The sequence below is a fragment of the Grammomys surdaster genome, unplaced genomic scaffold, assembly GCF_004785775.1.
Source record: "Grammomys surdaster isolate TR1022 unplaced genomic scaffold, NIH_TR_1.0 126271, whole genome shotgun sequence".
In the NCBI taxonomy this organism is placed as follows: Eukaryota; Metazoa; Chordata; class Mammalia; order Rodentia; family Muridae; genus Grammomys; species Grammomys surdaster.
Window position 1 is genome coordinate 6,020,442 of NW_021621071.1, and position 25,179 is coordinate 6,045,620.

The 25,179-nt window shown below is 40.6% G+C and overlaps 1 protein-coding gene across 5 annotated transcripts in view; it reads left to right on the top strand.

Annotated features, from left to right (window-relative positions):
* Ptprr (protein tyrosine phosphatase receptor type R) overlaps positions 1 to 25,179 on the top strand; it is a 239,909-nt gene that overhangs the window by 198,025 nt on the left and 16,705 nt on the right. For all 5 annotated transcript variants that reach the window (XM_028759010.1, XM_028759012.1, XM_028759011.1 and 2 more), the window contains 6 exons: positions 2,901 to 2,985; positions 7,692 to 7,771; positions 8,377 to 8,514; positions 18,773 to 18,883; positions 20,515 to 20,672; positions 23,968 to 24,081. In XM_028759010.1, the coding sequence (XP_028614843.1) occupies positions 2,901 to 2,985; positions 7,692 to 7,771; positions 8,377 to 8,514; positions 18,773 to 18,883; positions 20,515 to 20,672; positions 23,968 to 24,081 (686 nt within the window). The remainder of the gene's footprint in view (positions 1 to 2,900; positions 2,986 to 7,691; positions 7,772 to 8,376; positions 8,515 to 18,772; positions 18,884 to 20,514; positions 20,673 to 23,967; positions 24,082 to 25,179) is intronic.

A 25,179-nucleotide genomic window follows, 5' to 3' on the forward strand; every position in this document is an offset into this window, starting at 1 on the left:
TTTTCTGTGATCATGGGGAATTGAATTGTTCTGGTTTACTGGGAAGTGGCAACAGTCGAGCCTCAGAAACACAGAGAGGAAAAAAGGTAAACCCACAGATTTTAATACATGTTTAGAAAATGGGGTGTAAGCTTATTTTAGAAAAGCCACTGGGTCTGCAGTGGAAAAGGCACTGAGAGGAACGGATTGGAGGCTCAAGAGGCAATTCCATGGAAACCACAGACAGGAAGGTGTCAACAATAAAATACTCTCAGAGAAATTGAGACAATGTGTAACGCGAAACAAAACATTGGTTTTATTGGATGAGGCAGCCAAAGAATGGAGACGTTACAGATGGTACTCAGGATTTTTTTTGTCATTTTGGTTTTCATTTTTAATTTGGGTAACACAATTCAAGAAAGACCAAGTGTGGACTAAAAATAATAATAAATGCTGTATGAGACTATTTTAGAAAAATCAATATTGCATCAGTTTGCATGCAGTTAATATTGCATGGTAAGATACTACACACAGGGAAATAAAGTTGGAGTAGAAGTTCGTATTACCTGAGGGGAGTACTCACTTTTTAGATGGCTTTACATCAGAGTTACCCAGCTTGAGCTATATTGATCAAGTATAATAAATAGATGGTTCTGTGGTCAGTTCAAATATTGGGCATCAAACTAGTGGAGAATGATCAGTGTGTTAGACTCCCTGTTAGAGACACCAACTATCATCAACCTTCCAAAGCGAGATGCCGTAGTGTGTCCATTTTTATATGGTAAGCAAATTAAACCTAGAAATGGAAGAGCCAGTTAACGTCACAGTGCCTAGCATCTAGAGCCTGTCATGGGGCTATCAATACGTCTCTATGAAATACGCCCTTGAAATAGCCAAGGCCAACACAGAGAGCAACAATGTGGGGTTCCGACAGGCTGTCAGCGTGTGCCCGAGAACAGGGGAAATGAAAGAGAATGGGATGACAGGGTTAAACATGTTACCTTCTCTAGCTTTGTCAAAGCAGACAGACTTGGAATTAATCAAAAACGAACATGTGTGTTGCGACTCAGGTTAACGGGCAGAGTTAGCAGGCATATGTGAACCCCCCGAGTTTGATCCCCATCACCATATTAACCAGAAGTGGTGGCAGATTAAAAGTCCAGGGCCATCCTTACCTCCACAGCCAGTCTGAGGAAAGCCAGGGTTGCTTGAGATCTTGCTTCAAAAAAAAAAAAAAAATCCTTGAACATTCAACAATTCTATTTTGTTTGGTTTTAATGTCTTAGAACTAAGAAATGTAAATGTTTCCGTGGAGTAGAAGACAATCTTAAATGTCTAAAAATCACAGAAATTAATGAAATGGATTTTTTTTTATATTAAAAAAAGTTCTTCTTTCTATCCAAGTTTTCGATTGATGATACAATCTGGATTCTTTGAAGTTTTCAGATTGCCAGACTAAGGGGACAACCTGGGTGAAGTTCTGGATGAGTTTACTCATTTTGTTGTTTAGTTATTTTTGCCAAAGAGAACTTGGACAAAGGGAACAGGAAAAATAGGAGGTAGCGAATGTAGTCAAAGTGCATTCTATACATGCATGAAAACAACGGGGTAAATGTGTTTATTTTATAACGTTAATGTATGCTAATGCATGCTAATTGAAATAAGAAAAATATTTTATAAAACTGAAGAAGTTAGTTTCCTTCATCATCTGATAACACCACAGTCATTTTATTTAATTTCTCCCTGATTCATCCACTCTATTTAAGAACTTTAAGAAATACTGTATTTGGGGCTGCAGAGGCGGCTCAGTGGTTAAAAGCACTGACTGCTCTTCCAGAGGCCATGAATTCAATTCCCAGCAACCACATGGTGGCTCGCAACCATCTGTAGTGGGATCTGATGCCCTCTTCTAGTATGTCTGAAGAAAGTGACAGTGTACTGAGTAAAAGGAAGGAAGGAAAGAAGGAAGAAAGAAAGACTGTATTTTTATAAGAAAGTTTTAAAATGCTTGCCTATGTCTTTTTGAAGTTCTTGCCCATTTCTTGAGCCTGGTCATATAAGGATTCATTCCATTTTAGGTTTCACGGGTTGGAATAGGACCAGTCAGTCCTAACTCTTCCTCTCTGACCCTCTGAGCCGTGTGATCTATATTCTTACTAGATAAGAATGTTATCTTCTTGGTAAGGACGAGAAAAGTGGATCCTTTTCCTACAAGTATTCTGTTTATAACCACAAATGGAACAGTGCAATTATAAGGACTTCCTCAATTAAAAAAAAAGTTTCAATATGGGTCAACAACAACAAAATCCTTCCATGCTTGTCACTTTGGGAGGAAGTTTTAATGAGTCTAAAAGAATCACAATTAATCTTCATGCAATTTTATGCTAATCTTATAAAAAGTTTTTAAAGACATCAAAAATAGAATAAAATAAAGCTGGGCAGTGGTGGTAGGTACATATACTTGAGGTACAGAGGCAGTTGGATCTCTTTGAGTTCAAGGCCAGCCTGGTTTACAGAGCAAGTTCCAGGACCACTAGGGCTAAACAGAGAAACTCTGCCTTGAAAAACAAATAAACAAACATATTAATTAGTAATTAATTCATTTAATTTTTAAAGTTTTTGAACAAAGTTGAATATATTGTTTTTTAAAAAGTATTTTCCTAATGGAAGCCACAGCAAGGGGCTTACTATTGAGTATTCTCTCTCTCTGTAGTAACTATATATATAACATTTCCAAATACACAGGGCTGTTTCCTAGTCATAAGCTCACAGGCTGTATTTTATCTACTAAGATTCTGGTCAGCCAGTGCACTAGTCTGTTGTTTTATAAATAACTTTGAAGATCACAGGGTCAGTGCCCCCCTGTGAAGATGTTCTTGGTGTCAGTGTTAAATACAGAACTTGAATCATTTATTTTCCAGGAAATACCAATGAACTTTGTGGATCCCAAAGAAATTGATATTCCACGTCACGGAACTAAAAATCGTTATAAGACCATTTTGCCAAGTAAGTTTCTTGAGATGATAATTTCCACCGTAAATCAATGTCGCCCATTCACCTCTACCTCCCCCTCCCCCCAACCCTCACAACACTCTCACAGACACCAAGCTTAGAGCTGACACATATGTCAAGACTAGGCATCACTAAAGTTATCTGAAGTTGAGTAACTCTGTTTAATACTACATTCATTACAGTGGCCAGCTCACAATTCCAGAAAGATCCATGGTTCTAAAACACCATTGCGTTACACGTCACAGTTAACCAATTTTTCATCATAGGGTTAAATGATTCCATGCATGAAGGAAAAAGAAATTGAATCTTGCCTTGGACCATATATAAAAATTAATTCAAAATGGATAGGATATTTGCATGTAGAGATAGAAGCTAAGACAAAAAAGGAAAGAAAGAAAGAAAGAAAGAAAGAAAGAAAGAAAGAAAGGAAGGAAGGAAGGAAGGAAGGAAGGAAGGAAGGAAGGAAGGAAGGAAGGCAGGCAAGCACAAATTCTCATAAGCTTGAAGTATCTGGTGGCCTCTTAGATGACACCAAAAATTCAGACCAGAATACAGAGGGAATGAACATCACTGAAATACGAAAGTTTCATGTTTCAAATGTCATCCTAAGAAATGAGATAACCCACTGAATGGGACAATAGTTACAGAAAAAACTTTGATATGAGACTTGTATATAGAATCTAAAAAGTATTCTAACAGCCCACATGTTAAAGATGACAATGCAATATTTTAGGATTTAATATTTTTTAGTTTTTGAAATTAAGATATAGTTATATCATTCTCTCCTTTCTCTTTCCTCTCCACAACTACTCCCAGGGACCTCTTTCTCTCAGGCTCATTTTTCTTTAGAAGTGTGTGTGTGTGTGTGTGTGTGTGTGTGTGTGTGTGTGTGTGTGTGTATGTGTGTGTGTGTATTCCTAAAGTACAACCTGTTCAGTCTGTATAATATTAGTACAACACCAATAGACATGCTAACATGGAAGGAGACAAATCTCATGAAGTCCTAACAGGCAACTAAGGGATACTGAGAACAGGACAAACAGTCTTGCCCAGAAAAGAGCTCTCCGATTGGTTATCCATTGCCAGATGGTCAGCCCTGAAATCATACACAACAAAGTCATTTAAAAACAGGGAAAGGTACTTGAATAGAAACTCCGCATAGAAGACATACAGACGACCAACAAGCGTAAGAGATGGCCAGTATTATTATCCATCAGAGAGTTCAGAAGCAAAGAGAGACACCGCTTCATATCCACTGTGGTTATCATTATGGTCTAAGTAGACACAATAAAATGTGGACAAGAATGTAGAGATGTCAGAACCTTTAAGTGTCACTAGCAAGACCGTAGAGCACCTGTTAAACTGGCAGTTCCTGAACAGCTAAGGTTTGATGGGTCAGAGTAGAGGGTTTGCCTAATATCACAGGATCTTACCCTTGATTCCTCTTAACACAGAAAAAAGTTGTTATATAAACTATATGTCTTTATTAATGTATATGACCCAAGTAACAACTCCTAAGCATATGCTCTGTGAAAATTAGGCAGGTTAATCCAAAATTGTACATAAAATATTAATAGTAGCATGGTTTACAAGAACTAAAAATTAGAAATGACACAAATGCCTGTCAAGGGAGGTTGACGGGGGAATCAGTACAGTCAAGATTCATTATATAAACATATAAAAATTTGACATGACAAAACACAGTTTTATAATTAATACATGTTAATTTTTAAAAAGGAAAAGGTACTGAGTTTTTAAGTAATATTAATTTTATTAGTTTATTCATAAGATACAAAATATATTTTCATATTTGTATTAATAGAAACATATTAAAATCAAATAATTAATAATTACTATCAATGCTGTATATGGGTCTCCTCCTCTGGTAAAAATCATCCCACTGTAATGTACTTTTTTTTTCCCATACAGAGTTTCTCTTTATAGCCCTGGCTGTCCTGGAACTCACTCTGTAGACCAGGCTGGCCTTGAACTCAGAAATCCGCCTGCCTCTGCCTCTGCCTCCCAAGTGCTGGGATTAAAGGCGCACGCCACCACTGCCTGGCATGTAATGTACTTTTAATGAGTCAAAATCATTAAATCTATTTCTTAAGGCATAGATATTTTATTTATGACTGTAATAATTAGAAGAGAATAAAAAGGTCTCTCTCTCTCTCTCTCTCTCTCTCTCTCTCTCTCTCTCTCTCTCTCTCTCTCTCCCTTTCTCTCTGTCTTTCCTAAAATTTTCTCTAAAATTTACCAAGAATTAAATAATCAGGACCAATGTCCCACCGCAATGATCATATGTCCTCTGGTTTCAAAGAGTTTTCAGTTTGTTCTGGTTGTTTCAGAGCCCAGCCTTCTCTGTTTCCTGCCACAGATGATATCAGACAACAGCTACACAGTCTGTATCAGCTTTTCCATGTCTAGAACTGGGTGGGCTACTTGGTCCAGGATATCTGTGCTGACAACTGATGCTGCAAATGATGGATTTTCAGTGGAAAGTATCCGTAGCCCAGAAAGTTCCACCCTTGTTTCCTAAACAATAACTCAGAACAGATAGTTTAGGCAAGCCAACACCATTGGCTCAAAGTATCAGAGAAGACTTTAATGACTCTGTGGCTTTTTTTAGGCTTTAAGTCATCATAGAATTGAAATGCTATATAAATTGATAATTAGCAAATGATCAGGACTTTAAATATCGTGATTGCCTTTACTGTGCTAGCCCATAATAAGTTGTCCATATATGGTTTGAAGTTTGTCCATATATGTATGTACCGGTAAGGATATCTGGGTTTTTGTGGGTATGTGGATAACCAGCAGTCCATTGAATTGTTGCTATTTCTTTGAGAAGAATGTCTAGCTTAGAACAGGCTAAGTAGTAGATTAAAGGGAAAAGTCAAGTTTGGGTCAGATTGTCTGGCAGTGTAAACAGGTAGCGCTTTGGCTGTAGCCTCGAGAGTCTGAGTCTGGCAGGGGATGACTGTACATGGTTATGTGTACTTCAGTGTCGATGACTGACGTCATACGGCAGTGCACATCATGCTCAGTGAGAAGCTCAAGGCCACTGCACAAAGACCAGCAGTTAGGCCCCTCCCACCCTACCACCAATGGAACCTGGTCACCAAGTGCTGTTTACATCCCTGTGGTTCTTCTTCTCTCTCTCTCTCTCTCTCTCTCTGTCTCTCTCTCTCTCTCTCTCTCTCTCTCTCTCTCTCTCTCTCTCTCTGACTCTCTCTCTCTCCTTTCTTCCCTTTCCCTCTCTCCTCCCACTCTCTCTTTCTCTCTGACTCTCTCTCTCTCTCTCTCTCTCTCTCTGTCTCTCGCTCTTGCTCTCTCTCTCTTTCTCTTACTGTGTGTGTGTTCTACAAAATGTTTGGATTTTTTTGTTTGATGTGTATTAAAATGCAGCTAAGATGGAGGAATAAAAAGCAGTCTAGCAGAAAGTCCTTTGTCACTGTAAACGACATGGTACACATTATATAACATGGCTAGACCAAGTTTGGTGAAGTTGAGATGCCAAAGCTACACTATTTTGGAGATGCGTTCTTTAAAAATGAATACATCTTGAATGTAAAATTGGGTAGAAATGGCCAATGTCAATAAAGGTCAATCTGCCCCTAACCAACTGTTATAGGAAACATAGAGATGTGACGTGGTTTCAGAAGAAGTGCAGGCAATGACACGGGGCCAAATGATTCGTGTCATTTGGCTTCTCCACAGGATCTGTCCTATGAGGACTTTAGCTGATCAGGTTGCCACTGGACACATTCCCAGAGCCCACTCGGCTCTAGTTTGCTTCAGAACTGTTGGCCCATCATGACCCTTCAGAGAAATTCCCATAAGTGCTGAAGGCTTGTCTCCCAGAAGAGGTCTATGTGCTGAACCCCAATTCTTTATCCTTTGTGAGGTTACACCTGACCTTTAACTGATCCATTTCCACACTCACCCTGCTTCTCTCTGGTCATCTAAAAAGGCACAGGAAGAGTACTGTAGTGTTTTGGGTAAACTGAGTGAAGGCCTGCCTTCTATGAACAGGACCGTGTTTCAGTTTAGAATACGCTGATAGAGTGGCAGCCACTGCCTAAGGGAACTTCTCTTAGACTTACAGGTTTGATGATGCAGGAACTCTAATGCGTTGAGAGCAGCCGCATCTTATGGTGGTCAGTAACATTGTTTGTTGTTTTAAGAACAGACTGAGAAGGAGCTCTGCTCTTCAACTTCCTCTCACTCTCACTTGCCCCACTCAACCCCATGCTGATGGCATACATTTCAATCCCAGTAAATCAAGGAACACTGCTGAAATACTTGCCAGGCAGGCTGAGGTCCTGAAGGGCTGGATCAGGTGATGTAGCGGAGAGAAATAGGAGAGGACAGCCCAATGCTTTTCTGAAGGAATAGGAGAAAAGCAGGGTCGTAAACTTCAAATCTAAAGAAAAAAAAGAAGGGTCCAGATGAGAGAAGAGTTAAGAATCAGAACTCCATTTAAAAGATGTCATAACCTATGTCAGAATCAGGGGTCAATGAGGGCACCCAATGTCAGCGATAGATCAAGAGATGGACACACATGGACACCAAAGACAAACAGACACTGGGTGAATAGACTTGAATTTACACACTTCTCTCTGCTGCTTATGTTTGCTCTGAAGATTTTTTTTTAAAAGTAAATCTACTCAATGTGTCCTCTCTGGTTTCTTCCTCAGATCCCCTCAGCAGAGTGTGCTTAAGACCAAAAAATATAACTGATTCATTGAGTACTTACATTAATGCTAATTACATTCGGGTAAGTAGCTATCCATTTCTTTCAGGTTAGCAGGTTGACTTACAATTTGGAATTGATGCTTTTACCTTTTTTTCCCCCTAAGAAATGCCCCCCAGCTTTGTCTGCATCTTCTTTCCACTGAATAAAGTTTGCTTTAATTTGGTCAGTAGTGTTTCATGTTATACGTTATAATCTCAGCAACACTGGCGATAGATGTTTCACCCTGAATCTTCCCTCCTTGGCTGTGAGTCCTCCCTCCTTGGCTGTGAGTCCTCCCTCCTTGGCTGTGAGTCCTCCCCCCTTGGCTGTGAGTCCTCCCTCCTTGGCTGTGAGTCCTCCCCCCTTGGCTGTGAGTCCTCCCTCCTTGGCTATGAGTCCTCCCTCCTTGGCTGTGAATCCTTGAGTATAATCTACATGTGGACATTCTTGTGGGACAGAACTTTACAACCCTTACTCCCTAATGGCAAGCTGGATTTTCTAGGAAACACCACGTCTATGTCTATGGTGCTAGAAGCAAGGAAGCTGCTTTTGAACTTCCACACCTCTATCATTCTAAAGACCATCCCCCAAATGTCCGTTACAATCTGGAACATAAGCCAATATGTTTGTCTCTTTACTCCAACTAGGGCTACAGTGGTAAGGAGAAAGCCTTTATTGCCACCCAGGGCCCCATGATCAACACTGTGAATGACTTCTGGCAGATGGTTTGGCAAGAAGACAGTCCCGTGATTGTTATGATCACAAAACTCAAAGAGAAAAATGAGGTATGAAGCTTAGCCCAGTCCTGAATGTTAAACACGTTACTTCTACAGTAGGAGAGGTTTGAACTCAATGAGATGACCATGCCCTTACAAAATGTTTATATAAGATGGACAAAGGCATCAAATGGGGAGGTCACTTTATACCTCTGGCAAATGATAATTGGTATTGTTCTAGGAGTGATAACCATCCTTCAGGCCAGTTAACATATATGTCATGCATGTTTCTCATTTGCACACATATATCTCAATAAAAAAACATGACGGGCAAGGAAATAAAAATTATTACAAAACAAGTAATTTTTATTTATTAACAGGTACCGTTTGGGTTGTTGACACCTGTATGTATCAGTAAATAAAGCAGAGCAGATCCTTCCATGGGTAATTTTAACTTCCTGGTGGGAGAAACACGATAAATCTGTTAATCACTGTGTAATGGAAGAGACAGATGTTGTTGGATGCCAACCAGACCAGAATAAGGGAGTGGCATGCGCTGGGCAGTGGGATGAGGGAGGAGAGGGTGACAACGGGAAATAGGGGGACAAGTAGGGACTCGTTAGGAAAACGAGACTGAAAGAAACAGTGGAGAGAACTAATAAAAATCAAATAACTTTTCTAATATCATTATAGCAAAAAATCCAATGTTGAGCTATGGCCCGGTTCTTCCTCCCGGTCCCGTGCTCTCAGAAATAAAACCCAGACTCAAAATATATTTACAAATACCTTGGCTGTATAGTTAGGCTCGTCTCTGACTAGAATGATAACTAAAACAACTCAATTATTTTAACCTATATTCTGCCACATGGCTGGTTACCTGTGCTCAGGTGTTCCATGGATCCATCTCCTCACATCTTCCTGGATAACTCTTCCTGGGCCTGGTCCTATCCCAGAATCCTTCCTGTCTCCTGGATGCCCCACCTCTATTTCCTGCTTAAACCGTAGGCCAAAGACTTTTTCATTGACAGGTGATGCATCTGTACAATACACAGTATTTTCTCTCTACAGTTCAAAATCCAGACAAAGGTAGATTTATTTCCACACTGGCCATCTTTTCTGAGACTTAGTCTTTATTTTGTACCATGAGAACAAAATTGAGTAGTTCCTGAAGGCTGCCATCCCTGGTGCTGCTTCCCAGGTGTTGGCCATCGTGCTGAAATGGTTGTTTGCTTGACTTCCGTTAATGTTTGTTTCCTTGTCAAAATTATTACACCATTTAGGGAAACTCAGATTTCTCTTTTTTTCCTTTGGTGAGATATAAGTTCACATGTATAATTCTGCAACTACTTGAGAGAATGCAAGCCCACAAAACTTAAAAACTTTTAAAAGCGCGCTGTTTTTTTCATTTTTGCTATAATAAATGAACCGTGTCCTAGAAGAATAGTATGTTTTTACAAACAGAGGAGGCTATACGTGCAGCTCTTCGTGTTTCTGTGCCTCCGATATGAAGCCTAGGATGGCACAGTAGAAATAAGCCCAACCAATCGTCTTTGTGCATAGTTCAGTCTGTTGACACGCTAACTCATTGGCAATCCATGAACAGTTGGTTAAGGTGCCATTTTCAGCTTTGTGGTAGAAAGGATTCTCCAAGTTTCAAAGGGATATCCTCTAAAGGGGCACATCTGTGCACACATGTAGAGAGTTTATGTAATATGGTAGCCAGTTTCACTATAACCCAAGTACACTGGGCAAACTGAGAGCACACACAGCAGAACTTTAAAAACCTAAAAGAATTTCCAAAACGTACTTCAAAATTCCAAAACTTTAACAAGAGCTAAAAAACCAGAGAAGTACCAATTGCTTATGTTTTAGTGACCTGCAAGAGTCAGAGACAAACCTGGGCTTGCAGGAGCCAGAAGTGACAATGAGGGCTCCTGTAAGGGGCGCAAAACAAGAAAAGCAAAGGTGAACCACACAGTTAAATCTGTCTGCTGAACTAAGACTCTAGGAGCAAATTAATTAGTACAAACCTGGCTTTCTTATTTTGATTAAGAACTATCCACGGATTATTCAAAACTGGGAAAGTTCAGACCTTAAAAAAACACAAAATGCCAGGTGGAGCAATCAACATGTCCTAGTTAGCAGCATTCTGTGCGCTTTATAAAAATAAAAGCAGCAACTTGGTAGATCAATAGATGATAGATAGATAGATAGATAGATAGATAGATAGATAGATAATCTATAGATAAGTGATAGGTAGATGTATGTGTATATATATATTCACTGTGTGTGTGTGTGTGTCCATTCTAGATCTATACATATACCTCATAGAACTTCCAGAAATTAAAAAAGAATCAGCCAAACATGCACTCACAAGTCAAAATTATGAGACACAGAAGTAAAGAAAACAAACAAATAAGAAAAAAATCAGAAGAAACAACCAGAAATAACACCCACAAGAAGTTAAAATAATAGAAACTACAAATGTAGGGTTTAGTAAAATAAGGTGGCATGTAAAACATAAAGCAAGTTTCTGAGAAAGTGACTTGCTAGTATACACACACACACACATACACACATACATACACACACATACACACATATACACATACACACACATACACACATATACACATACACACATACACACACACAGACACACAGGTACACACACATACATACATACACACATACATATACACATATACACACACATACATATACACACACACACATACATACACACACACATACACACATGCATACACACACACATACACACACACACACATACACACACACATACACACACACATACACACACATACACACATACATACACACATATACACACACATATATACACACACATACACACATACATACGCACACACATACACACACACATACATACACACATACACATACACATACACATACACATACACATACTAAATAAAATACTTTTAAAGGACTCCAAAGTAATAAAAAATAGTAAGCCAACAACATAAATCATGGAGGTAGAGATAAAATCCTGGAGAGTTATGAGAGTACAAAACCTAACTAATAGAAACTACAAATATATAAATAATTCTCATTATATAATTGGTGTTTTAGAACACATTCATATCTTTATGAATTCTATTGCTCCGGGTTTAAAAAAAAAAAAAAAGCCAAAGAGGCGTGGCTCCTCACCCCTGTGACTTGAGCACCACAGATACCAAAACAGGAAGGTCACTGTGTGTTGAAGGCCATCCTGGGTTGCAGAGTGAAATCCTGCCTCAAAAATAATTAACAATTAATTGTTTAATTAATCATATAAAATCAAGCATGTGAGGGGCTGGAGAGGCTGTTCAGTGGTTAGAGCACTCGCTCATCTTTCAGAGGGCAAGAATTCAGTTCCCAGCACCCACGAGTGGGCAGCTCACAACTGCCTGTTACTCCAGCTCCAGGGATCAGGACTCTCTTCTGGACATGAGCACACACGTCTGTGGGTAGACACACCCAAATACATAAATAAAAACAAATATTTAAAAAAACAAATACAGAAAGTTAACATGTTATTATTTATAAATATGAGTAGTTTTTTAATTGTATATATTTTTAAGAGAAAATAATGCCTACTATAAATTGTACACAATCATTAAGAAATAATATTGGGAAAGCAGATGCACTGGAGGAGTGTCTCGTGAAAATTACCTAATTCTGTAGTAGCTCTGGGCTATGTTATGATTTGTGTCCACTCGGGCATTTTAATCCTCAACTCTTGTGACATATTGTTTGCTCACTCGTGAAAAGGATCAGAAATGAGGCCGGGCAGTGGTGGTGCGTGTGTGTAATCCCAGCATTCGGGAGGTAAAGGCAAGTGGATCTCTGACTTTGAGGCCAGCCTGGTTTGGACAATTAGGGATACACAGAGAAACCCTGTCTGGAAAAAAAAGAAAGAAAGAGGGGGGAAGAGAGAGAAAGAGAAGGGGGAGGAGAGAGAGAAAGAGAGAAAGAAAGAAGGAAGGAAGGAAAGAAAGAAAGAGGAGGAAGAAAGGGGAGGGGAGAGAGAGACAGACAGACACCAGGAATGTGCTGTAATTTGTTCCTTTTAGTCTTTGAATGTTCCACACGTTTGTACAGTCTATACTAATCATCTCTACCCAGCCACTCCCTTCCTCCGAGCTCCCTAGTGCCTGCCTAATCCAGCATTTTCAGGGCAGGAACTAAGGTGGATAGTCGGAGATTATTTTTTTTTAATTTATTTATTTACGTTTCAAATGTTGTCCCCCTTCCCAGTCCCCACTCCATGAGCCTCCCACACCATCACCCCTCCCCTTCACCTTTAAGGGAGAGCATATTTTAAGCATTGTAGTTCCCTAACGCATTTCAGAAAAACCTACTATGAGCAAATGTCAAAGCCCCAGTGAACTGCTGCCCTTCATTAACTCCAGCACCACTGCTATCATTCTCCTAGAACTGCCCAGGGCCAGATCTGTAGGGTTCCTCCCCTGGGGGTACATGGGCTCTCTCTCACTCCACCCTGCATCTGCAAGAGACAACTTCTTTTCAAGTTTAATTTCTTAATACCATTCTCAGATTTCATTGGGCCCACAGGAGAACTCTGTGGATCTGGGGAAAGCAAGGAAACATTTTAAAAAAATAATTCCCATGCTGAATTGTTGTTGAGGATTTTGTTATTCTCTTTGGCTGCGTGCGAAATTCAACATGGAGATGTACTTTATTGGGATTTTTGTTGTTGTTAACGTTTGGTCTCTTATCCTTTTTTAATATTTGAGATACACTCCCAGGGACATGAAAAAAATCAAACGTGTTCTATATTTGCTGTGTAATCTGCTTCTTGTTTATTTCCTGTAGTCAGTCATGATCCCAAAAGTCCAAGACATGTTTTAACCACCCCTTCACTGTTGAATTTAAAATAAAAATCCTTCATGCCCAGGCTCCTCAAGGATACACATGTAACACTGTATAGGAAATGCTAATGTTCTACAGATCAAAATGACCCTGAGAAGCCTGCGTTAGAGGAATACGCTGTAGGTTCACACCACCAGGAAGATGCTGGTGACTGAACACCAGCCAGCTCTCAATTGTGTTCGGTGTCGTTGTTTAAAATAGACAACACTCACTTCCTCTAAAGAATGCAGAGGCGGACATATCTTTAGAAATTCCCACGCTTTATATGTTTATAACTGCTTACTTTCTAATAAACAAAGGGGTGCGTGGATCACCATCTTCTTTTTTGTAATCTCAATAATCTGTCATTCTTTACAAAGTGGGAATAAACAAAGTAAAAACAAAAACTCTAGAGCTGACAAATAAGTTCTTATAATGAAAGAGACCTAGCTGCAGGCAACTTTGAGTTCTTTGATTTTTTGAATGAATCTCGACCTGAAGAGAATTCCTTATATAACAAAAGAATACTGAAAATAGTGTTTACATTCTTTTAACATGAATGACTGTATTCCTAGAGAGTATAACTGTAATCAGAGGATCAAATCAGGCAGGTGATGGAGTGTAATGTAGCTCAGTGTGGGAGTGCTTGCCTAGACTGTGTAGACCCTGGGGATGCAGGACCTAGAAAGAAGGAAGGAAGGAAGGAAGGAAGGAAGGAAGGAAGGAAGGAAGGAAGGAAGGAAAAAGAGAAGAAAGGAAGGAGAGAGGAGAAAGGAGAGGGAGAGAAGAAAGAAAAAAGAATGAATGAAAGAAAGAGAAAGAGGAGGGAGGGAGGAAGAAAAGAAGGGAGGGAGAGAGAAGAGGGGAGGGGAGGGAGGAAGGAAGAAGGAAAGAAAGAAAAACAGGAGGGAGGAAGAGAAGGGAGGAGGGGAGGGAGAGCAGGAGGGAGGGGAAGACAAAATGGCAGACAGACAGTTCTGTTTAAACATACTGTAATGATCCCGGCCAATAGTCTCAGCCCTTGAATAGGATTACAAGGTCAAGGTCCCCTTGAGCTGTATAGTGCATCCTTATCTCAGAAAAGAAACTGTTTACAATATTCCTGTGAGTCAAACGAAGTTCTCAGACTCTTCTGACCACCACTCATTGTAGATCCCTCTTGAACTGGGAAAGGAAGGAAATGTTGATGTCCCTGCCGCGGTGCACACAGAGTGCCTGAGCTGAGCACTCTCTGATGTCAATGTCCCTGTCGTGTATGGAGTGCAGGAGTGCAGGAGTGCAAGGGTCACTCCATCACCACCACCATAGAGTTGGAGTGAGGAAGGACTGACCTTCCCAGGGATGGGCTAATGCTAGATGACAAACTTCTCAGAGGGTAGAAGTCATGAGGTAGAGCCTGCAAGTTAGCATGGGATGGAAGTCATGTTCTAATTCATTTGGTGAATGTGGAAGCCCCTACACTCAAGCATACTACTGACATAGTAGCAGGCCACAAGAGGAAGAAGTGTTGGAAGATAACCAGCCTCCTATTGGTCACAGAAAACAATACCATGCAGAATTTATCTTTCTTGAAGTGGGGGAGTTCCCCGATGACTTAGCCTAGTATAATACTTCTGTCCAGTACTTAAAAGAGGAATGTCTCTTTCTATACCCCCACACACTTTCATCAGAGTTACGAGAGTGACTTGAGTTTTGCATGGACACCCTATTGTTGGTGATAGGTTCGCTTATTCAGCCATTGCGAACAGTTTAACGTCAGTGCCCCATTGAGGGATCACATGTTAACTTCCGCTGTCTTTCGTTTCCTTTCCATCTCTGTCTGACAGAATTATACGAAGTATCCATTTCAATTCTATATATTGACCCAAAAGCTAACACAGTGCCTGAAGTATAAGTATCTTCCCCAGGGCTTGGGGGGATGAGGATAGTCCAGTCAAACAACAGCACGTCAGCAATCTACTTACTGTGCCGGAGCACAGTTTCCTGGAGAGTCAGGAAACTGAGACAGAACGAGCATTTGCCATGAGGATCCGAAGTTATACTAAAATCTTTGGGTGTGGCGAATCAAGGAGGATCTTTTTAATGCAGAGTGCCAATGTAGTTTGCACATCAGGAACACGGTTGGCGGAGGGTCTAGGGTTTGGATTTGAAACTCAAGAGAGAAGCAAGGTAGAAAGCTACAGCAATAGTCCAGACAAGAAATAATAAGGCAGTGAACTAAGGCAGGGTCAGGGTCCTGAGAAATGGAGGTCGGAGGTACTCCAGGGCTGAGAGTCGCAGGGATTTGTCTTGATTGAAGGTGAGAAAGATAAAGACTCTGGTATAGAGTGCTGGTGGGCGGTGACCTCGTGCGCTCAGGACTCTGGTGTAGAGTGCTAGTTGGCAGTGGTAGTATGAGCCCAGGACTCCCGGTGTAGAGCGCTGGTGGGCTGGTGGTGGCATGCGCCCAGTTTAGGGAAATGAGAGGACCTTATGAGGGAGGAAAATGAGCTTTGCTTTTCAAGTATGAAGTTCGGGGAGTACCGGAACCTTTCCGGTGGTACTCAGAATGAAAGGTCTAGAACTCTGTGTGGGCAAGAGCTGGAAATTGGACACATGCTCAAAGAACTGACCTAAAGAGAAGGATGGGGTAGCCGCGTCTCACCGTGCATTATGTTTTCAGCACTGTGAGCATCCTCTTTGTCGTAATTCATCAAGGGATTACTTTTAATAACTGCTAAAATCTCATTGTGTGGCTATATCAAAACTCATGCAGTTATTTAGTTATTAATAGATGTTTAAGTCGCTCTGATTTTTTTTGTCCACATCTCTAACCAGCTAATGTTCATCAAGATATTATTCATAGATATGAAATTGCCTGACTAAATGATATAAAGTGTTGAAAACGCATATTACCGTTAAAGGTGCTATAGGAAACGCCACAAGCATAAAAGGAACTTGCCCGCTGCTCAGTGGAGTTTCAGAAATTGAGAATCACAAAGGAGGAGCATAAACATTGTTCATACGCAAGGATGTATATCATGAAAACGAGGAGTGTGCATTCAGTAAACCAAAAGATTCAAAAAGTTACATATGGCTTCCCTATGATAGAATGATGTGGGGGATACAGGCTTTATTAGAGAAATGTATTGCAGTGAGAGGTTCTTGTTTTGGTTACATCTTCTATTTGTTTTGTTTGTTCATGTTTGTTTGTTTGTTTCAGCTTTTTGAGTCAGTATACCCCTAGGTAGCCCAGGCTAGCCTCAGATTCATGAACTCCTTCCCTTGGCCTTCTGAGTAATAGGAGTTGTAGGGATAATATTTTGTACTTGGTGTTCTGTGTGGAAGCATCACCTGTCAATAAAAATCGATAGCCAATAAATAAGCTGAGACAGGATTAGAAGGCGGGACATCCAGCAGAAAGAGAGGAACTCTGGGAAAGAGTCAGGCATGGGAATTTTGCCACCTGGACTGGGAGGAATTCAGACATATTAAACTGAGGAGAGGTAACTAGCCATGTGACAGACGTAGAATAGTATAAATGGGTTTATATGCATTGTGAGGTAGTCAGGGAACAAGCCTAACTTACAGCCTAGGCATTTATTAATAAAATATAGCCTCTGAATTGTTATTTGGGAACTGGGTCATAGGTAGAAAAGCCCACAGTTACAGGGAGTACCAGAGTCATCCACCATGGCTATTCTGAGAAACTGGTTTTTTTTTTTTGGTTTTTTTTTTTTTTTTTTTTTTTGGTGGTAGTGGGAGATAAATAGGTCAGAACAGATAACAGTCTTGAACAAAGTTCATCAGGGCTCTGGGCGTGGTATCGATTCTTGTTTTCTTTCCACTGATGAATCTTCCTTTTGAGATCTTAGGGAAGGTCTGGAAGAACTTCCCTCATTCAGATAAGAATACTTCAGAGGGAACCCTGTGTGGCTTTCTGGGGCTCTGAGAGGCAGGGACAGGAAGTCTGAGACACCTGGCTCTGAAGTTGCCGATTCAATACTTAGGTCATTTTCTGGACCCCAGCACAGCCACACAAAGTCACTAACTTCTCAGCGTAACAACACACTTGGTTGTTCTCTGGTTCTCATTCACATATGTACACACATCCATGTGTGGCCACCTACACAAATACACACATATAATATTTGTTCACTTTTTAATAATGGGATCTTTGTTTGATTTTGGTGTGTGTGTATGTTGGCTGGTTGGTTTTGAGTGCCATTCTGAAACTACTTGCTCTGGGTTGTAAAATTATATATTCATAGTATCAAAATACAGAATTGGGGGTGAATCATATTTAGGTTTTCAACCTTCACAAAAACCGTGTAGTTGTCTCATTTTGGCCTGTTTTGACTATAGTTTTCTTTGTTGGTTCTTGTTTTTCACCAAAAGTTTAGCTGGCGGGGCTGGATGGCTCAGTGGTTAAGAGCATTGGCTGCTCTTCCAGAGATCCTGAATTTAATTCCTAGCAACCACATGGTGGCTCACAACCATCTGTAATGGGATCTGGTGCTCTTTTCTGGTGCACATGAAGATAATGTACTCATATACATATTATAAATAAATAAATAAATAAATAAATAAATAAATCTTAAAAAGAAAGTTCAGCTGTGTGTGTGGCACAACCTTTGCAAAAGCTAAAGAATCATAAGCAAAATAAGCAAAATGCAATAATGAATGAAAACATAGTAACAGTGACATGTTTTAAGTGTTTACTGTATGCTGGGCTTTGTCCAAAGTACTTAGCATGTATGAAGTTATAAGGAAACTGTGTCCAGAGAATTCAAGTGTTCTGCTTATAGTAGAACTAAAATCTGCATCTGATCCAAAGTCTGCACCTTATCCTTCTGTTTCCAATATCATTGTGATCGGTCCTGTTAATTCCTTCCCAGAGGATCCCTTATAAAAACATGTCAGTCATAATTGTATTCCATATTAATGTCAGTAAGTCTCATAAGTGAGAAACATCATCGGACCTGGCAAAACATACTGCTTTTCATATACTAACAGTCACTACATCTGCCTTGCATGCCAAGGGGTCTTCATTATACGGGCATCTAATACGTTACAAAAATTCCTGTTAGACATGTTGGCTTGATGTGGCAGGATTTGGTGCTTTGTTCAGCCACCACGGGAGAAAAACATTTCTTATACCTGTTCGTTATTACGGTTAAAAATCCTTAAGTTCTCAATAGAGCCTGAGGAAATTTTACCCGTTGTTATGATTGGTATGGGGTTACTAGTGAAGCACGAAAAACACTTGTAAAACAGAAACTTTATTACAGTCTGGTTTACACATCATAAAGTTTGCCTCATCTTCGGATCTTTACAGAGTAATAAAACTGACTTTTGAGTTATTTTAGTTACATGAAAAAAAATAGATACCTTTGAAAGAAGAGAGCTACAGAGCTTTGCTGTTCTTTTCTCCCCCCCCCCCCCCCAGAAATGTGTGCTCTACTGGCCAGAAAAGAGAGGGATTTACGGCAAGGTGGAGGTTCTGGTCATCGGCGTGAGTGAGTGTGATAACTACACCATCCGCAACCTCGTCTTAAAGGTAAGGTCATCGGCTGTTGCCATCTCATAGTAAGTGAGGACAGGGTTACATTTCTCCTTTCGTAAGTCCTAACAGATTCAGTGTAGACAAGCGAGACAATACTGAGTGCAAAGACAAGCTACCGACATTCCTTGTTGTCTGACACTATTAGCCTGTGAAGTGACTGAACGGATGTAAGTGGGCATTAAGGAAGCTCACTTTGCAGGACGTTGGGGGTTCAGCTACTTTTCACTTAGAGAACATTTCTGACTTAGCCTTCGGAAGGTCCTTAACTATAGGCTTATGAAGGAGACCTCACTGGGACCTTTATGCTAACATCGTTATGGTCTAAGCAGCTTTAAGTGGGGTCTGAGCACCGTTGAAGGGAAAGTCTACACTGTTATATGGCTGTGCATAGCAAGATGAGCCTGCGGCGCTCATGCAATCTTAAAAAACTTAGCATTAGTGGTTATTCACAGGGACAATCCTAGACCAGCTTTAGTCTTAGAAATGTAGTCTTACCTAACTCATGAGGCAGCAGATGCTAGCCAATGTTGCCATGGAGCAGCAGATGCTAGCCAGCATTGCCATGGGGCAGCAGATGCTAACCAGTGTTGCCATAGGGCAGGGGATGCTAGCCAGTGTTGCCATGGGGCAGGGGATGCTAGCCAGTGTTGCCATGGGTCAGCGGATGCTAGCCAGTGTTGCCATGGGTCAGCAGATGCTAACCAGTGTTGCCATGGGGCAGTGGGTGCTAGCCAGCGTTGCCATTGTATTATTTTTACTTTTAAAGAATAACCTATCTCAGGACCTCAGTCCTATCAGCAGCCTACTCCTGGGATAGAAGCATCATGAAGAAGAGAGTGAAGGCAGGGCCCGAGGATGGTCTTTAATTCAAAAGTGTAGCAGAGGAAGGCTCTTCAGAAACCTACTGTTAAACACATGCCTGATCAGAAATAGGCCTCCCACCAGGGCTGCGGGTATTGAGATGATGTGTGAGCCTCTGCTCAAAGTGTACCCTCGCCAGGGATTGCACATAGTTCCTTTACTGCTAGGGATCCTCAGTGTTAAATCGTTTGAGATATGCATAGAACTATTCTGACCAGGTATCAAGCAAACCCTCACATATTTGCTAATATGTTTATACATAATCTGTTAAGACTTAGAGACCAGGAAACACAATCTAACCTTTTCTTTCTGGTTATATTTTCACCTTTAATCCCATCACTCAGGAGGCAGAGGCTGTGAGTTCAAGGTCATCCTGGTCTTACATAGTGAGTTCCAGACCAGTCAGGGCTACATAGTAAGACCCTGTCCCAAGCAGCAGCAACATTTCAGCTACTAAAATGTATTATAAAGATACACTCAGTGTATAGTGGTATGTGTGTGATCTGTAATCTCTATGATGGATACAGATACAGACCTGGATTCTTAGAGGGAGGACACTCAGCTTCCCTGTCAGGCCAGGGTACTCATAGTCAAACTTTCTCAAGGTGAAAGGGTATTTTTGAAAAGCGTCTAGATTTTTTTTTTCTTACCCAGAAGTTAGCTGCCAGCAAGAAGGGGGCCAGAGAAGACACTTAGTGCTGTAGCGTAGACGTCTTTTACTCCCACACGTGAGTAAGTCATTTGGTGGTTGTTGCTATTTCCAGCAAGGAAGTCACACCCAACATGTGAAGCATTACTGGTACACTTCATGGCCCGATCACAAGACTCCAGACAGTGCCCAGCCCCTTCTGCAGCTCATGCTGGACGTAGAAGAAGACAGACTGGCCTCTGAAGGCCGAGGGCCTGTGGTTGTCCACTGCAGGTAAGGCACACACTGATCCTCCCGTCAAACCGCTGTCTGCTCTTCTATTACAGAACAGATAGAAGCAGGACGTAGCTTCCGGAATGTAACTTGGTAGTAAATTATATATTGATTAAAAATGAATTAATACCCTAAGACTTAATCAAAATGATAGTGACAGAAATGAATCAGAGCTTTGGGGACTTTTTTTTTTTTTTAAGCAGACAGCAAATGGATTTCAAGTTCTAAGTAAATGTCTAAGTGAGCAGGAGATCTTACCTCATCTTCTGACTTGAAACTCAATTTTTGTTCATTTTTCTCTCTTTGGTCGCATATATAGTAAGAACTGCAGATAGCTTTAGTTATTGGTAGATTGTTGTTGTTGTTGTTGTTTTAAGAGACTACCTGAACTATGTCTTGGCAGCATTTATTATTATGGCATATTTGGTGGAACACTTAACCATTTTTCAGAGATATCTCATGAAAATGAGAATGTACGAGGTGGGGAACGGATGACTGGACATTCACATTAAGGAAGACAAAGTACACACAGGGTGTGGAGGCTGTTAGATGAGGTGACAGCAATGGCAGTCCACAGGGTTCTCTTCCCTGTGCCTATGTTGAAGTTTACCTCCCATAACTGGCCTTTCTCCTTGCTTTCCTTTTCATGTGACCAAAGCAGGTAATTTACATTCATTTCCAGGACGGGCCGAGAGTCCTATATTTTTTCCAAAATAACTGATGTTGATGTTTAACTTTCCAAGTATCCTAAGAAAGGGCTTGACAAAATATGTGATTTTAGATTTATCTTGTTCTCTTTCTCTATTGAAACTTTGTAGATTAATGAAAAGATTTTTTTTATTAATTTTTTAAAGATTTGTTTATTGTATGTATATAGGGACATTATTGCTCTTGTCAGACACACCAGAAGAGGGCATCAGATGTTATTACAGATGGTTGTGAGCCACCATGTGGTTGCTGGGAATTGAACTCAGGGCCCCTGGAAGAGCAGTCAGTGCTCTTAATGACTGAGCCATCTCTTCAGCCCAATTAAAAGTTTTCTAATTAAAAAAAAATATAAGCCTACTTTCTAGAATTAGACTTTATCCTAAACCCTTGGAGCTAAAGAGGAAGCAACTAGTTGGGCATAGTTTAGGGCTGGAGCTCTCTCCCACCCAAAGTCATTAAACAGTAAGGATATGTAAGCTGAAAGAGGCACTTCCCCTATACAATCAAGGCCCTCTCTGATTACTGCTTCTAAGAACGTGGCCTCCCTTTGTTCCTTCCACTCTGCATCCAATGTTGACAGTTATCTTTGGCCCTTCTTACAGCTCTACTTGCAGTATCTAATCAGTTAGCAGATTGGCTTTCCCTTCAAAGCTTCTCCCGTAATCACACTTCCTGGCTGTCCGCCCTAGTCAGGGCCCTTATGACCTCATCCATGTAGTTTAGAAGTACTTGACTAATTGCACACACATACCCTTCTCCCTCGGGCCACTCTGGTATAGCCTATGTGCTTCTGTGAGATGATATTCCTGAAAGTGTTTGCATGACATACAGCCTGTGTTCAAAGCTGGTGGATGGAGACACATCACCTGGTGCAGCAGGGCTTAGTCTTGACTCTGTGGATACACTACAGGGATAACTGAATTCCTCGGCACTAAATGAGCAAGTTTGAATGTGAGATTCATATGTGAGATTCTTTCTGGAAAGTTCCCATCAAATTCTTTGAAATGTTCTTAAAAGTATACAGGATGTAGTTCGTACTCCTTAGCCTCCTGGGTACGATCTTAGTTCCCCTGCCTGGCCCTGTTTCCTGCTTTTCTATTCAAAGAACCTTCTTCCCTGCTGCAGCTAATCTGTTGCCTCTCACAAGTCACACATTCTGTTTGCATCAGTTCTTTTTCCAGATTATTGTTTCACCTGGGATCTATGTTCTCATTCATGGTAGACAAAGTACCTGCCCTTCCTAGGACATGGTCCAAGTCCTATTTCTTCAGAGAATCAAAGTCTTTATGGACACTTTGATTAAACAGACCCATTCCTTAAAATTTTTTTTTTAGTTACATTCACCTGAAGAAAATACTAAATATGTGAAATAATTATGATTCACTAAATAAGGACAGTGGCACATATGATAGTAACAAAAAAACAATAGAAGATGCAAAGTTTAATGGCTGTAATGTTAAGATTTTCTAGGTGACAAGTAGCAAGAGGAATAGGATAGATGTTGTGCTTGACCAAGGGGAGCCAACAACCGTGTTTGAGTAAAGCGTGAACGATAGCCTTAGTTTGGAACAGTGAACCTAGAAGCTGTACCATGAATCAATCCAAGAAAAGTTCTGAGATCCGGAAAGCATCATGATGTCCCCCAATGATCATGAAATGGAGACTCCAAGGATTCAAATACTCTGTACACAGGAAAGTACCCATCCAAAGGCTCCGTTGAGCTAGAAAATAGAAAAAAATGAAATGAGAGAAGGGATGTTGGGGTGGAAGAGGTACAGATGTAGAAGACTTTAGGCCCCTAGACTAGAAAGCTTTGTAGGTTATGGGTAAGGCCATCGAGGGGAAGATACATAGATGTGTATATTTAAATATATTGAAAGTATGAAATATAGTACCATCAAAAGTTCCACCTAGGTGAAATTTGGGGACTTTAGATACAGAGTTGAGAGAAATTTACATAAAGACAGTGATAGAAAATGGGGCTGGGGGTGGGGGTTAAGACACACAGTATTTCTGTTCAGTTACCATCTCGATGTCCATGGCCTGAAAATATGTTCCTCTAGTTCCATTCTCTCTCTGAAATAGAAATGAATCTTCAGTTACTCACTAGGCCTCAGTATCTAACTGCACCCCGCAGTCAGCCCCCTTCCCAGAATTCCCTCTGCTACTGTGGCAACACCATCTTTTTTATCCTTTAGGTTTCTCTGACATTTTGTTTTCCCACTGTTCACCACTGTTCATCACAATTGCAGTGTGTCTAAATATTTTCTTTCTGTTCAACTGCCCATTCCTCGCCGTGTTCTTTTCTAGAACTTTCTAGAAGAGTTATAATATCTACTCATCATTCTCCCAACTTCTCACCTCCTTCCACCGTACTCATTCTACTACTTATAATTAAATGAAAAAAAAATCTATTTTTTGCCCAGCAAGGCTAGTTTACTACTACTCAATAGGCTACTTGATTCATATGGATTTTTATCATTGTTATTAGTCTTTGTAGTTTCAAAGTTAAAAGTATACATTTAAGAGAAAGAAGCTTACTTCACTGTTTTTATTTATCTCCTTATTCCTTTTCTTCCCCATTCAGTGCGGGAATTGGGAGAACCGGGTGTTTCATCGCTACATCCATTGGCTGTCAACAGTTGAAAGAAGAAGGAGTTGTAGACGCACTAAGTATTGTCTGCCAGCTCCGTGTAGACAGGTACGTGGACCGGGGATGGCAGCGTAGAGACCATGTGTCTGAGTAGAGCTGACTCAGACACATGGTCTCTTCACTCCACAACTTCACCTAATCAAGATCACTTTATAAACACGACAGCTCTATGATCCTAGATCTCCATACTAAAGAACATGCATTGTGTACTGGTTCCACCTGTTGTCTATCACGAACAATTATGCTACAAACACGGGGATGTACGTATTTATTTTAGACTCCATTTTCAATTCTTTGAAGTGTTACTAGATCCCATGTTAATCTTGCTTATAATTCCCAAGCAGGCAATATACAGTTTTCTACAAGAATTCCAGTTTTTTCCATATCCCAGCACTTTGCTTTCATTTTTTAAAAATGCAGCAGCCATCCAAAGTGTCTAAGGGGGATGATTACCCTTGCTATGATCAATGCCAAGCTTGAAAGCAACAAGAGGAGAAACTTCTTGCCCACAGCCGAGCATGCACGGTGAATGGAGGATTGGGGCAGTGATAGAGATCAAAAGCAAATGCCTCTTAAGAATGGCATGGGGGGAGGGCGAGCAGCAAGCCCTCATTGGTCACGGCAGTGCTCTGCCTCGAAGAAGTACAGGGCTCTCTCCTTTCATCCAAGTAATCAGATACCTAGGGTTGTTCCAGATATTCAACATGCAAATACAGCCTTAAACAATGAATGAGGCTTCTTGCTCTCCTCCTGAGAGTTTATAGAGAGAAAAAAAAGCAAAGACATAAGCAAGGTGTCGTGAGTCAGAAGTGAGCGCTAGGAAATGGCAGAACAAAGGAGGGTGGGACATGAGTCCCTTGGACTTCAGCCCCATGACCCAGTGTCCCCTAAAGGGAAACCTGTGCATTTATAGTCATCATTAAAGGTATTCTCGATGGTCAGGTGTTAGGATTCACAACTATAATCCCAGTACATTGGAGGATGAGGCAAGAAGATTGCTGAGAATGGGCTAGCCTGGACTAAATTAGTGATTACAAGGGCAGCCAGAATGGCATACCAAGACCCTATGTAAAAACTAACACACAGAGAGAGGAAAGAAAGAAAGAAAGAAAGAAAGAAAGAAAGAAAGAAAGAAAGAAAGAAAGA